Source organism: Aedes aegypti, chromosome 2 (genome assembly GCF_002204515.2).
Source record: "Aedes aegypti strain LVP_AGWG chromosome 2, AaegL5.0 Primary Assembly, whole genome shotgun sequence".
NCBI lineage: Eukaryota > Metazoa > Arthropoda > Insecta > Diptera > Culicidae > Aedes > Aedes aegypti.
In genome coordinates, this window is record NC_035108.1 from 325,230,178 (window position 1) to 325,245,029 (window position 14,852).

The following is a 14,852-nucleotide window of genomic DNA, read 5'->3' on the forward strand; positions in this document are numbered from 1 at the left end:
GACGCTTAGATTCTAATTACGGACAGCTCGTGTAAATCATATATAAAAGTCAAATCATCAATTGAAATAGCCAAACCACGGAAGAGACGTCAAAGGGAGTAGGGAAATGTAATTTTGCTTAGATATCTGAGGAAAATGCTTATTAAAACGAGCCTTCAAAGTGTCAATTTTGAGCGATTACGATTGAAAAAGTTAGTGTGATATGTTCCTCATACAAAGTAAAATGTCCGGAATATGAAGCTACCCTATTGCGAAATTGTACAGGGTCCAAAGAAACCTTCTGAGACTATAAAGGGTTCAACAGGCTCTTCAAGATTATCGTCTCAGATTTCACTGCGGAACACGTTTTTGTCTCAAGCATCAAATTACCGCTACTCACTTAATTAAGGGTTCGTGAATCCATTGTTGTTTTCAAAAATATCATTGCACGTCTATTATTATTACATAGTTAACCCGATTTTGTCAGCCCCTTTTTCAAAACGCTTTTCAGCGCTCCTTCAAAAAGAAAACAAGTTATCAGAATTCTTTCTTCACTATGTTACGCATATTTATAATAACTTCACTTCAGTTGGATAAGATTTGAAAAAAATTGGTCATGAAACCGTGAGCGCAAAAAGTCAAAATCGGGTCAGTACTGTATTATGTTTTATTTACCATTTGTCATGGCATACGTGTCTTATATAGCACGTCGAGTTCTTGAGATATTGGCTGTTGAAAATGCAAAAACTCAGCTCAATATAAGCGACAATTCAAATCAGGGTAAACAGATATAATACGCCCCCATAAGGAAAAACTGCTCTATCGCAGTGGCAAATCCATTACTTCTATAGTTTTTGGTGTCAAAGTGTTATTTACTTAGTTAATCATAATAAACTTTCTTTTGCCAGGTAGCTTCTAAAACGAGTACAAGACGTTTTCTGCAAACGGACCAAATCTTGACGTTTCAAAACAAACCGGGCAATATGCCCCTCATGTAGAAAAAGTTCCGCAGCGTTGCAGAAATGTTTCCAAGGAGAATTCCACCACTTGCTAAGCTTAAAAGGGTCCATAAGCAGTCGTCTTACAGTAAAAGTTTTTTTTATAAGTACAATATTTTTGGTATTCCTATTGGTTGTTTACACTTCTCAAAGATCTTATATGCGCAACATCATTTTTATTTGACGTTGGATAACGTCTTTTGGCAACATATGGGGGTACAATTCAGAAAAACGAAAAATTGAGCATGTAACGAAAAATGGTCAGGTTTTGACCGCTAATAACTCAGTCATTTATCGATAGATTTTCAATATTTATCCATGAAACGATTCGAAATTTATCTACGCGTCGATTCAAATAAAGGACACTATTGATTATTAGCAACAAACTATTGAAAAATCGTAAAACGTTGACCCCTTTCTTATCTAACCAATCACGTCCAAGCATATTTTTGGATTCCGCTTCCCTCTATAAAAGCGCACCGCACCCTGCTTCTTCTCTCAGTCTTCTTTTTGCGGTCGGACTGTGAACACGGTCGGGCGAGTTATTTTCACTTTGCGTTTGCACAGTTCAATTTGTGTCGTCGGAAGAGGAAGACGCAAGGTTGATTTGAGGCAGCGATTCGTTGAATTCGGTTTCATTCTGTTTTCGCTTTCGAGCTGGTAAGAGCTCCTCTAAACCTGCTCAGCTCCTCGCTACCAGAGGCCAGCTGTTGATCATCAAGCGGCGGCAAATCCAGCGTCCGGATTGTGAAATCGCTCAAGATTTCCTAATGGACTCGCGCTTCCAGAATTGACCCTGTAGGAATCGGGGCGCAAAGGCAAGTACCAGATGGCTGAAGAAAATCGACCAAAGCCGCTTGTTGAAGCGCCCATCGTCATCCCCACCGCAAACCTCATCGGGCGTGGAGGATTGCAACCAGTGCGCCGTCAAAATGTGTCCGTGTTACGCGAATTCATGAATTCAATCGGCCCTTTTCAGAGCCAACAAATGTGTTTTAAAGAGTTATTTGTGTAATATTCCTTAATTTGTACGAGATGGCTAAAGAAAATCGACCAAAGCTGCTTGTTGAAGCGCTCTTCGTCATCGCCACCGCAAACCTCATCGGGCGAGAAGGATTTCAACCAGTGTGCTGTCAAAATGTGTCCGTGTTACGTTAATTCAACAATTCAAGTTTTGAAAATATATCTACCGTGAAGCGCAACATTACTGGCAATACTCACAGCAACAGATCTGTCGGTGAATTAAATAATAGTTTTGTTGAAACTATTAGTGATTTGCGGTAAACATTTTACCAAAATCAGTAAAATTCCACCAAAATTTACAATCATTAAGCTGCTGCAAATCCAGTGTCCGGTTTGTGAAATCGCTGGCTGCGAGATGGCTGAAGAAAATCAGCCCAAGTCGCTTGTTCAAGCGCCCATCGTCATCGCCATCGTAAACCTTATTGGGCGAGGAGGATTTTAACCTGTTCGCTGGCAAAATGTGTCCGTGTTACTCGATTCTCACAGTTCAATCGGCCCTTTTTAGGGCCAACAAATGTGTACTAAAGAGTTATTTGTGTAATATTTACCAATGTGTTTACCACATATGATTAGTTATGAATAATTGACAAAATGACAATTTGAGAATGTTTCCGAGGACGCTGCTGTCGGAATGCAATATATTTTCTATTGTTAAGGAATGATTCAAATATTACGTAACCCAAAATCAATAGAAAAGAGTTATTTTGAATTCATTGCTCCAAATTAACAATGATTAAGTATACACTGAAAAATCAATTCTTCAATATAATGGCCTAAGCTTCTGAATACATGTAAAGTGATTATTTTGTATTGACACAAAATAATAACACACAATGTCTATAATAAATCAGAATTGTTATGCAAGAAATAGTGTGAAAATTAATTGGATTTCTAGCAGTAGAAATCTTTCATAAGTTCATGACGGTATTAAGCCAGGAAAAAGAAGAGGCTAACGTTATCCAACGTCAACTTGGCGGTCGTATCTTGGAAACAACCTCTTACTTTTTGCGGATATTTAATATATGTAATCATATTTACGTGGTAAATGATTGGACAATGCGTACCATTGGTACTTCGCGTACCTGCAGGTATAAAATAGATCCCATTTGTGGTCTGTGGAGTTTCGACAATCACCGGGAAAGGAATCACCCTCCACGCGATGCTCACACAACTTACCAGGACAAGTGTCAGTTCTCAAGTGAGGCAGAGCATGCATGCATCTAGTATGCAAGTGACAGGAGCGTGTTACTAAGGGAGACCAATTTCGCCAACATGACAGTGTACATCACATTTGAACATATAAAACCGCTTGCTGTGATCAATCCTATTATCACTTCCCAACGCAGTGGATTCTATATCCCACATGGTCCTTAGCCTCTTGTCCAGTAACTCCTATCCCTACCTCCCCGTGGTGCCGCCTGGGGTACGAGTAACCGTAGGGAAGATCGGGTAACCAACCCTGGTGGGACCTTGGTCGTATGTTGACAGGGAAGGGGGGCTCCTCTCTTCTGAGGGCGTAGTTTATCAGAGCGTCTGTTCTCCATGTTAGGGGCGGCTCAAAACAGCGTCTGTTCTCCATGTTAATCAACGTGCAAAGCCCTCACCTAGCAAGTGACGATGACGATAAGGACGCTTTCTACGCGCAGCTGGAACGTGAATACGACGGCTGCCCAAGCCATGATGTCAAAATCTTTATCGGAGATCTCAACGCTCAGGTTGGCCAGGAGGAGGAATTTAGACCGATTATAGGGAAGTTCAGCGCTCACCAGCTTACGAACGAAAACGGCCTTAGACTGATTGATTTCGCCGCCTCCAAAAACATGACCATACGTAGTACCTACTTCCAGCACAGCCTCCCGTATCGGTACACCTGGAGATCACCCCAACAGACTGAATCGCAAATCGACCACGTTTTGATTGATGGAAGACACTTCTCGGACATTATCGACGTCAGAACCTATCGCGGCGCAAACATCGATTCGGACCACTACCTAGTGACGGTTAAAGTGCGCCAACGACTCTCCGTTGTGAACAACATTCGGTACCGACGCCCGCCACGGTACAATCTGGAAGGACTCAAGCTACCCGAAGTCGCAACTGATTACGCGCAAAGCCTTGAAGCAGCGTTGCCGGAAGAGGGAGAGCTCACCGAAACCCCTCTTGAGGACTGCTGGAGTAGTCTCAAAGCAGCCATAAACAACGCAGCGGAAGGTGCCATTGGGTTCGTGGAAGCAAATCGACGGAACGGTTGGTTCGACGAGGAGTGTCAGACGGTTTTGGACGAGAAGAATGCAGCGCGGGCGATGATGCTGCAGCAAGGCACCCGTCAAAACGTGGAACGATACAAACAGAAGCGAAGACAGCAAACCCATCTATTCCGGGATAAACAGCGCCGCCTGGAAGAGTTGGAGTGCGAAGAGATGGAGCAGCTGTATCGTTCTCAAGAAACACGAAAGTTCTACAAGAAACTAAATGCATCCCGCAAAGGCTTTGTGCCGCGAGCTGGAATGTGCTGGGATAAGGATGGAGGTATCTTGACGGACGAACGTGAGGTGATTGAAAGGTGGAAGCAGCACTACGAGGAACACCTAAACGGTGCAGAGGAGGAAGATCAAGACAGCAGGAGGAATGGCTTCATCAGTACGGCGGATGAAGGAAACCCTTTTAGATACCTTGGTTTCGGCAAACTTTGTGTTGCCATCAAGTAGGCTGTCAAAAAGGCCATGAAGAGTCCCATACAAAATAATTGTTATATTCACTCACGGTTTTCCGACTTTCCTGGTCTTTATCCTAAGTTTTACATACTCACAAACACGTTAGAAAACTACAAGGACTTAACTGTGAAAGAATCAGGTAAATTTGCTGAGTCGTTCTCAAGCAGTTTCGTGACATACAAAAACCATTCTATTTTTTATGTACACACTCAATCTCGGTAAAACAAAACGATGAATTCAGTCGGGTCGGTTAAACATATTTTTACTAAAACTCGTTTAATTTTGACAGATGAACGATATTAACAGATGAAAATTGACGAATATCGGTAGTTTGGATGAATAACTGAGATTCGGTTATCTATTTTGCCACAAAAATCAGCAAACAAATATTTTCATTGAATTTCGGCAAAGCACATCTATCAGAAACGAAATTGAGAGCTGTGGAAACCAACCTGTGCCTATTCGTTTTAAGAGTACATGTAAGTATTCATGTAATTCATTAGAAATGGTGTTTATGGCGTACAATTGTGCCTATAATTAGTCAGCATTAGATGAAGTTAGTTATAATATATTTTCAAAAATGGTTCCTGTTTTCGTTGAAATACGGTGAAAATGGCAACAGAAGCAAACAACAAACATTTCGTCCCCATAATGCTACAACTAGATAACCCAAAAATCAAAATTTTGCGATGTGAAACTTTGAAAATATGACCGTTTCACAAGGTGATGATTAATCGCAGAGAATATGATTGAAAAATAAACTTTAACTTATGTATTTTGAATCACACGCTTATGAGCTGTGGATATATGGCAGATCTAATTAAGAATATTGTTTTCACATACTGAAGTCAAAAATTTCCAATTTCGAGTAATATAGTTGTAGCATCAAGGGAAAGATTTAGAATATGTGTTTATGCTTTTATTCATCCAATGTTAAAAAATGCGAAATGCAATCCTGCACCGAATTTTGGTAAAGGTGTACCGAGATTTTTAGCAATGGTTCACCGATCTCTTCATCAAATTTTGCCAGTTGATTTGATTTATAAATTTTTTAGCCCGAACGGCACTTCATTTTCGCCGGCCTCGGCGAAATAAATGAAGCATGTAGATGGATAACAAGATCACATAAAACTAATATATTTTGTTTTACGAATTTAGTGTCCGGTACTAGGGTATCTCCCCCAAAGATTCTCCATTTCTGAGCGAATAAGGCTAATAGTTTAATTTCAACTGAGTATAAGTTTAAGCAACTAATAGATTGATAAAAGAGCTCTCAGAAACTTTTCTTAAAGCAAACATCGTTTCTTGGATTGCCTGTGGATTTTTCATCTCGAAACACAAACATTCTTAACAATTTCAAAAACCAATATTCATATCTGTTTCCAAATAGAAACCACACTGCAGTAAATTAGTTGTTACCACCTTTTCCCCGCTTGTTATCACTCCGATTCTTATCAGCAGAACGTTTCACGTCAAATTTGTCCCACTGAACGATTTGGCGATGTTACGCCCATATTCTTGCGGTACTTTACATTGCTCCATGACTAATCGTACCCAATGTCTTACCAGTATTGTTGACTGTCACGCAATTTAGGACATCAAACAGTTCACGGTGACAAAACTTTTCATGAATTTTTCTCGACTTTGATTGGAATTACCTTTTCGTCCCAGCATAACCGCCAGGTGCAGTGGTGTGTTGCCTAAAATGGTATAGAAAGAAGAAAACAAACTCAGTCATCGATGTAAGAAATCAAGAAACACGAATCAAGTTGTACTCGCGCGCAATTCAGTTTAAGGATAGTTTTGAGGGGGCAGAGCACAGGGAGTCGATATATATTTTAATGGTTTGTTTATCAATAAAAAGAGACCTCCCCCTTGGGAAAGAAGGTGCAGAGCCCGTTGTTTGTGGGGTGAAAACAGACTCGATAGTAAAACCATGCCCAGAGGAGGGTTTGGTTGATTGGGGGGTGGGAATGGGAGTTCGATACCGCACAACACTCGTCGTCTACGATTATCGATGCATGAAGTTTTCCCTTCAGTTTCTGATGATGTGATGTATTTATATAGGGAAAGTGTACCAGTTTTGGCCATAGTGCTTCCCTATTTGGCCATACGGGAAATTTCGAGAACTTTCACATTTTAAATCTTTTTGAATGTTTAAACATCAAGATATATCTTAAATCTTACTACTACAACACAAAAAAATCTTTCTAAATGTGAAAACATTCAAGTAATTCCGTATGGCGAAATAGGAAACCACTATGTCCATAACTGGTACACCTACCCTACCAGCAAACAGTGGTTTGGAAACCTGAACCACTGCTCACAGCTATGGGACTAGAAGTCCACGGCGGTGACAAAGATCGAATGACACGAAATGGACAGAAGAAATTCCCACAAACTGCGACCACTAAACTGTGCGAGTAAACTTTTCTTCGGTTTTCAGGGCTTTCCAAGTTTTTCTCAGGGAAAACTCACCATGTTTGTCCTTTCCCGAGGGTTCGTGGGACCGCAAAAGTTGGGACAGTTTCCGAGTGTCTCCCCTGAAAACGCACTCATGCAATGGGAAGGACTCGTCGTCGGACATTACTTTCGCCTGGTTCTGGAGGTGCAATTGATTGAAAACATTTTCCTACTGCAAAACAAAACTGCAACTCGTCGATGCAACCATTTAGATAGGGGGCCAATGGTTTGGGTTTTTTTTTTCTTTCCTGCCTGGGGTTGTTGGGTTCTTGTCTGTCTGATTGGTGCGACTCTCCCGACTCACTCACTACTAGACACTATGAGGAAGGCAGCCAATAAGCCCAACATAGGTTGAAGGCACTCTCACTGGCTACTAGGGTGCGGCTTATTTTTCGAAAGTTCTCAAAACCAAACCTTCGTAAGCTCAACTAAACTCAAACCACACAAAACAATAAACCTCAAAATTTGAGACAGAAATATAAAGATTTAGAGATGGCTCAAGCGTCTTTATATTTTTATATTAAAAAATATGGCCTTTGTCATTTTCCAACAAAATTTAAAAACTTTTAGCAAAACTTTCTTTAAAATTAAATTTTGAAATGTTTTTATAATATCAAATTTGTTTTGAACGTTAAATTGTATTAAGTTGAAGTACTTTTCTTAAATTTTATCCTTATTTCAATAAAAAAGTGAAACTTTTTTGGCCATAACTTCTTGAAACCCATTTCAAATAATTTTACATATTTCTGAAGACATTTGTTTTCAAGCATTATGGATGGAACTGATTGCTGTGAAATCGTTTTGACTTAGTTATATATCAAGAACTATTCAAAAACACAACTTTTCAACAAAAAGCGATATTTTTCATATGCCTTTGACTTCTTTTTTTTTTAGCATGAAACTGATTATTCTAAGATTCTAAATTGGTTGGAAAATTATCAAGTTATGTGAACCTCACTGAAAGTAATATTTTATAACTTGAAGATTCACTCCAAGTCTTAATATTTTTAGCTTAATTTTGAGATCACATACCTACGTTCTTGGAACATTCGAAAACTAAGGAGCACCCTACTCTCCACAAGCTCCTAGGGATAGAATCCGGGGCTCTAAACGGGAAGGTGAAGGTCAGGGGAAAGCAGCAGCAGCAAACGAGTGGACGCAGGTAGTTATCGAATGTATGGACTCATGAAGGAAAGGTTTATCATCTTTCAGGCAGACAATCGAACTTTGAGGTTTGCCAGTGCGCACACTCGAGCGTCGTTGCGGTGAGTTGGGTTGTTACAGCAGGGAAGCAGAAAGAGTATGATGGCAATGTTTGCTTCAAGCTTCTGTTCAAGTTTTTGATGGAAATAGAATTTGAAATGACCGTTTAACGATGGTGTACTGTGGTCTAATATATGAATGTAGTTCTTGATATGGAAGCATTCACCGTCAACTTGTTCGGAAGTCTGTTCATTATTATAAATAAATTTATTAAATTATTCCATTCAGTTTCCAGTTTAGCAAATGACATTCCTATGACACGCCATGAAACCTATTATATCTCAGTATCATTAACTATTTAAAAAGTAATTATTGTAATATTTTGTTTAGAATACATCTACAAAATTTACGTTTTAGTATCAAAATTTGAAAATAGTAATATTGCTTTAATAGCACAGTTTTACAGAATAACAGTATTGAATTAAACCCTAATTCAGCTCTATGTAAGGACTACGGTAATGCAATTTGCTACTAAACATTAAATATATGCCTTGAACTAGTCAACGTAAAAATTTTAAAATATCATAAAAAGTCGTTATACTGCAAAATAAGGTTTGACTTCCATTTAATTCGAAAAAGAATTTATTGATTTACAATTCTTAAATACTGTCGTGAAAAAAATATCGGGTAACTTCTTCTGACATTTAGTTTCGCATATATAAAATTAAGGACCCTAGGGACGGCACAATTTCATTACATTAACCCGTCATTATCTAACTACAAAAACATATTTGAATCACAATATTTAACTTATTTGTTTCTCGATATTTTTGCACAATTTTTTCATAAGTTCTCGAAAAAACTCCTCTATTTTCAGAATTTGTTTCGATTTCAATCACTGGTCATCTAGATCCGGAGATATTCCAAAATTTCTTGGGGTGCCGACCGAGTAAATATCTCAGGCTATAGATTATTTCTTATGTTCGACTTTTCACTTTTTGAAACAATACTTCGATGAGAGTCCACTGTGAAAAATGAAAAAAATTGGTGCTACCGTTTTTTTTTAGTAACGAGCATTTTTGTTTCTGGAACCCCTCCGGTCGTAAAGAGATCTTGAAAACTACATTTACCATCATATTATAATTTTTATATTTGTTCGAGATTACTAAACCGATGTGTATGATTTTTTCAGAAAAGCTCTTCATTACCTAATATTATATACCTAGTCTACATTTTATTTTATTGATTAATTGACGTAAAATAAAATGGCGGTCAGATGAAGTTTTGGTGTTCCTGTCTAAAATTGCATTTCATCAATGTGTCTTACTATTTGAAACATAGATCTTCTAGAACAGTGATTCCCAATCATTTTGACACAGCTTAAAATCATGTCTTTAATACATCACATATAATGTAATGATTCGTTTACGATCCCTTTATGGCAGGGGTTTTCAACATTTTTGACTCGAGGAGCACTTTTTGGAATAAAATTGTTGCTTGAAGCACCTGTTCTTCATAACTACTCCGTTTGAATTCTAGACTTTTCACGAGCTTAAATCGACCATATAATTTCTAAGAATATCGTGAAGTAAGACTTATGTTAGCCAATCTGTGAAGATGTTCCTTTAAGCTGAAAATATAATAGATTGGTCACTTGCTGTTGGTAACTAATTGATCAAGTTTCCAGCTAAAATGGATATTCTATTCTCCAGATTTGTGATAAAATTTGAGGTTTGGCTTCGATTCATCTTCACCTTAATTTTGATTTTTTAAACTTATAATTCTAATCTAAAAAGATTTGTTCAATTTGATTGAGAAAGCTTTTATACTTCAGGCTTAAGGTGAAGATGCATCGAAGCCAAAGTTCAAATTTTCAAGAGCACGGATCTGGAGAACCAAACATCCGTTTAAGCTGAAAACATAATCGATTGGTCACCAGCTGGTGGTAACCAATCGATTAGGTTTTCAGCTCAAACGGATGTTTGGTTCTCCAGATCCGTGCTCTTGAAAATTTAAACTTTGGCTTCGATTCATCTTCACCTTAACGTTTGACAATTAGTCGTCTGAACTTTATTTGGATTTTCGTGATATATTTCAAAATTCTTGGTTTGGAAACGGCATAATTGCTTTGGTTAAGAAATTTTCGAACTTTTGTTCTGGATTCGAACAACTGAGCAACGTTTTGAGGCGAAAACAATATTTTTAAGCCTATATTAATGCGGGTTTCGGGTCATTTGGACGAATGTGGTTTGGCCGAAATTGAAAATAAACGTGCTTTAGTGTTATTTCAAGAAACCGTCAGTGCTGAAACAGGAACATCCTAAAAGTAAGCTGATATGGAAGCATTATTCACTTCTCTGCTAGCGGTAATAGCCACCAGTAGAGGTTTTCACATCGTTTATGTTGATTTTGCAGCTTGCAAGTTAAAAGTGATAACTTAATCATTATAATATTAAAATTATTGTAGGGGCCAGATAGCCGTAGCGGTAAACGCGCTGCTATTCCGCAAGACCAAGCTGAGGGTCGTGGGTTCGAATCCCACCAGTCGAGGATCTTTTCGGGTTGGAAATTTTCTCGATTTCCCGGGGCATAGAGTATCTTCGTACCTGCCACACGATATACACATGCAAAAATGGTCATTGGCATTGTAAGCTCTCAGTTAATAACTGTGGAAGTGCTCATAAGAACGCTAAGCTGAGAAGCAGGCTCTGGGTTGGATATCACCAACTGTAACCGGTGGTCACAGTATTCCTATTTGTTGCCTCCAGCACAAAGAAAAAATATTAGTAGAGTTTTCCGTGTATCCTATTTGAGAAGAAGTGAGTGGCAGCTTTCACGGGTCAATCCGACAGGTGGAACACTCACGTTCTAATTTCCCCAACATTCCATCTCTAACTCCCTAGTTTGTTGTCAGCGGCTTACGCGTAGCGAAGCGAATGCTTGCTCACTACACGCAGAAAAAATCACTCATAGGGGTCGTTATGTAAATTATCAAGATACTACAACCCCAAGGTAGGAGATATTTAAAATTTCAAACTTCGGATTTGGTACGAAGTTTGCCCTCCGTATGTTCAACAATTAGATTAAAACTACTCGGCTGACATCGAAAAACGATCTTTTCTGTTCGAACCATTGGACGAAATAGTAGTGCGCGGCGTGATAAATTCTAAATTTTCTCAGAAAAATTCCTAGGTGCTAAAAAGTTAAAACCTAAAAATAGTACGGCAGTTAAAATAGTACGGCGAAGAAAATAGTACGTACGTCAAAAATAGAGTTCGCTATTGTGAAGAATTGCTATTGTGCTAAAATCTTTATTGTGATCAGCAAAATCGGAAAAAGGTCCTTATCAAGGGCCTTTTTCTTTTTCATCATTCCGGAACTAGTTCCGGGTATTTCCGCAGGAATCTCCGGTGTCATCAAGGTTGGCTATTTTGCGCACTCGATTGGAAAACCACTAGCCATTGTGGTCGTCCGACCCGTTAGAAGTTCGGCAGAAAAGTTCCCAGCCAACCGATAAGAGTATTAGTGTCGGCCATTTTCTACGGCATCCAGACAATTGCTTGCGCCGCTTTGAACCGACGCCTTCTGTAAGCCATCCCGTTCATCAACGCTTGGGCCCCGCCGGCCTGTTCGTCAAGTTTCGGAGTAGCAGCTCCCCCGCTAGACCGTCGCAATCCGCACCATTCATCAACGTTGCGGCACCGGCGGCCATTTTGCTAATATAGCGGCGTCGGAGCATCCGCTCACCTGCTAGGCACCCACAAGGCATCACATTCCGTCAACCCACCCTGCAACCACCTCTGCATGCATCAAAGCGACCAGGATCCGCACCAAGGCATGACGATGCCCTCGGCAAGTACTCCCTTAGAAATTGTGACGTCAGATAGGGCCCTACTGGGCAAATAAAACCAATAATGTATTAAGTTGAAAAGGTGGTCGCTGTTTTTCTTAAGAGGCTCATCCTTGAGGTAATAAGCTATATTTTGTTGATTTCGTTTCCCCGTGCTCCAAAGGGAGCAATCAATCCTCGTCTTCCTTTGATTTGGCGAAAAGTTGAGTTTTCGAACAGCCTTTGAGAGAAATAGTTGAAATACTTGGTAAGTACAAATTTTGGAGTTTGCATTCCCCCACTGTGAACAAGTGATCCGTTTGCTCGTGTTCCATTGATCAATGAATGACGTTTTGAGAGAGTGTAGGGAAAAGGGAACTTCGTTCCAATTGGAAAAACGACCCTGATCTTATTTTCATTGAGCTAGCGAGTTTCACAACTTTTAAAGTTGTTTACCATACTAATCTCAAGAGTACCCAATTTTGCAGCTAAAACTGTCCTATACAAAATATATGGGAATATTTTCCCCGACAGAATATTTTTAACCATCCAGTAATTAAATCTTTGCCCAAATGTTCAACATTTGTGTAAAAATAACCGAGGTACATGAATGATCAATAATAGTCGAGGTTTTGACATCGCTGTGCATAAGACTCTTATTTTTTCTTTTGGTTGATTCAACATACCGATGAAAATATACGTACACCCGATTCTGTTTTTGCACGGATTTTTTTTACACGGCCGTGCAAAAAAAGTTTCCATACAAATTTTTTTGCCAAAACCTTATTTTCACATGAAACGTCGAGAAATGGTGTTACTTTTTTTACACGGTTTTTGAAATTTTGAACTGAAAACTTTTTTTGCACGGTACGCATCCCCCGTGCAAAAACAGAATCGGGTGTATTGTGAAGATTAATTGAAACAACCTCCAAAAGATCATATATCTAGACTGGCCTGCCCAACCATTTTGAACCGCAGGCCACAAATCATAGATTTTTGAGATTAAATGATTTTTAAGATTTTAGGATATTTCCGGAATTTAGAACACAGTTTCAAAAGATATAAAGTAGAAATGCCGTTACTCTGTTTTGTTTTCCTTTAAAACTAAAATTTTATAAACTTTAATTATAAACCTTTAATTTACATTTCGTATAATAAATTCAAATTAATAATTGTTGACATGCCAAAAACAGCCAGAGGCTCAAAACGATTGAATTTTGGATTTTTTCCCAACAAAGATTTTTACTAAGATATTTGGAAATTGACTGCAACACTGCACAATGGATCGAATCGACATTTTAGCCAGAAAAAAGTGTTTTCTCTGTTCTCGTCGATTTTAGACGTTCGATGTCTTCGGAGAAGTTATTCGTAATTGAGTTTTGCATCTTTCAAGAAAAAAAGTTGAATAGGGTGGCCCCCATTTAAGTTAAAATTTTGACTGAAACTTTTTTGTTTGATGAAATTTGTGGCTGCGCTCTTCTGCAAACTTTTAGAAAATGTTATTTTGAACAACTTTGTCGAAGACATTTTTGATCTAACTCTTCATTTGAGCTAAGTAAATTGATTTTGAAATTTTTAACTTAGTGTGGATCCACAAAATCAGTTATTTTGATGTAACTTTTTTATTTTCAGTGTTACGTTAATGTGGTTCTCAGAAGAGTTGTAGAGGAAGTAAATATGCACATTTTTGCTGAACATCGCAAGTTTGCAATTCTTGTGATTTTGACGTTACAAGCAAATTTAAGTGAAAAACTATGCAATCTTTAGATGCCCATAACTCAAGGAGTTGGTTCGATAACATTTTTCTTTTAGTGGCATTACAAAGGTTATATAATGCGCAAAATTTGCTGCAAAAACTGGGAGAACGTAATTTTTGTAAATTGAGAAGATTCACTTCAAAAATATACTTAAAAAACTCAAAATTTACTTGTAACTCACAAGATTTCAAAGTTAACGGCATGCTGTCTTCAGCAAAGTTGTAGAATTTAACTAGATCTACAACTTTCTCATATAGAATTTTATGGAGAAATGTGAAACAAAAAGTGTAGAACTTATAATACATTTTACTATTAGTTAATACAAAATTATTCAAGTAGTAGCAATATAATTTTACTTTTATTCTATCAATAATTTTCCAAACCTGAACACTTTTTGATAACCTTGGCTTCTTCAATTATATTAGATTGTTCCACCATTTCCACAGTTCTGTGCCCCAGGACACTATTGTATGTATTCAGTCACAATAATAGCAGTCACAATGACAAAACATTCAAAGCTTCTTAAGTTGCATTGGAACCATTTTACAGCAACTTTGGTGGCCAATTCGGACTACCAGAAGCTACCAGAACCTGAACCTGATGCTCTTTCACTTTAGGATTTTGTTGAACCAATTTTTTGAAAAGCTGTGTAACAAGTCCATGCTTAACATGCAAAGGTGGATGAATTGGAAACTTTGGATTACCCTTTTTCAGCCCCATGAGAATATGGATCAGCTTGAAATCTGAAATTATTTCCTACTAGTGGTCCCGGCAAACATCATCTTGCCATCAAGTAGGCTGTTGTAAAATGTCATGGGTGCTCCCACACAAAATAACATATAAGTACTCCTCCGTGTTACCAAATTTTCCGAAATCTTCCGTAAAC

The 14,852-nt window shown here is 38.4% G+C and overlaps 1 protein-coding gene across 2 annotated transcripts in view; it reads right to left on the reverse strand.

Moving 5' to 3' along the window:
* LOC5568247 (ankyrin repeat domain-containing protein 13C) overlaps nucleotides 1–7,512 on the reverse strand; it is a 52,966-nt gene extending 45,454 nt beyond the window's left edge. For both annotated transcript variants that reach the window (XM_001657890.2, XM_021845872.1), the window contains exons 1-2: nucleotides 7,193–7,512; nucleotides 6,373–6,414 (exon numbers count right to left, since the gene is read on the reverse strand). In XM_001657890.2, coding sequence (XP_001657940.1) covers nucleotides 6,373–6,414; nucleotides 7,193–7,301 — 151 coding nt within the window. In that variant the 5' untranslated portion in view covers nucleotides 7,302–7,512. The remainder of the gene's footprint in view (nucleotides 1–6,372; nucleotides 6,415–7,192) is intronic.
* Nucleotides 7,513–14,852: the final 7,340 nt, after the last annotated feature.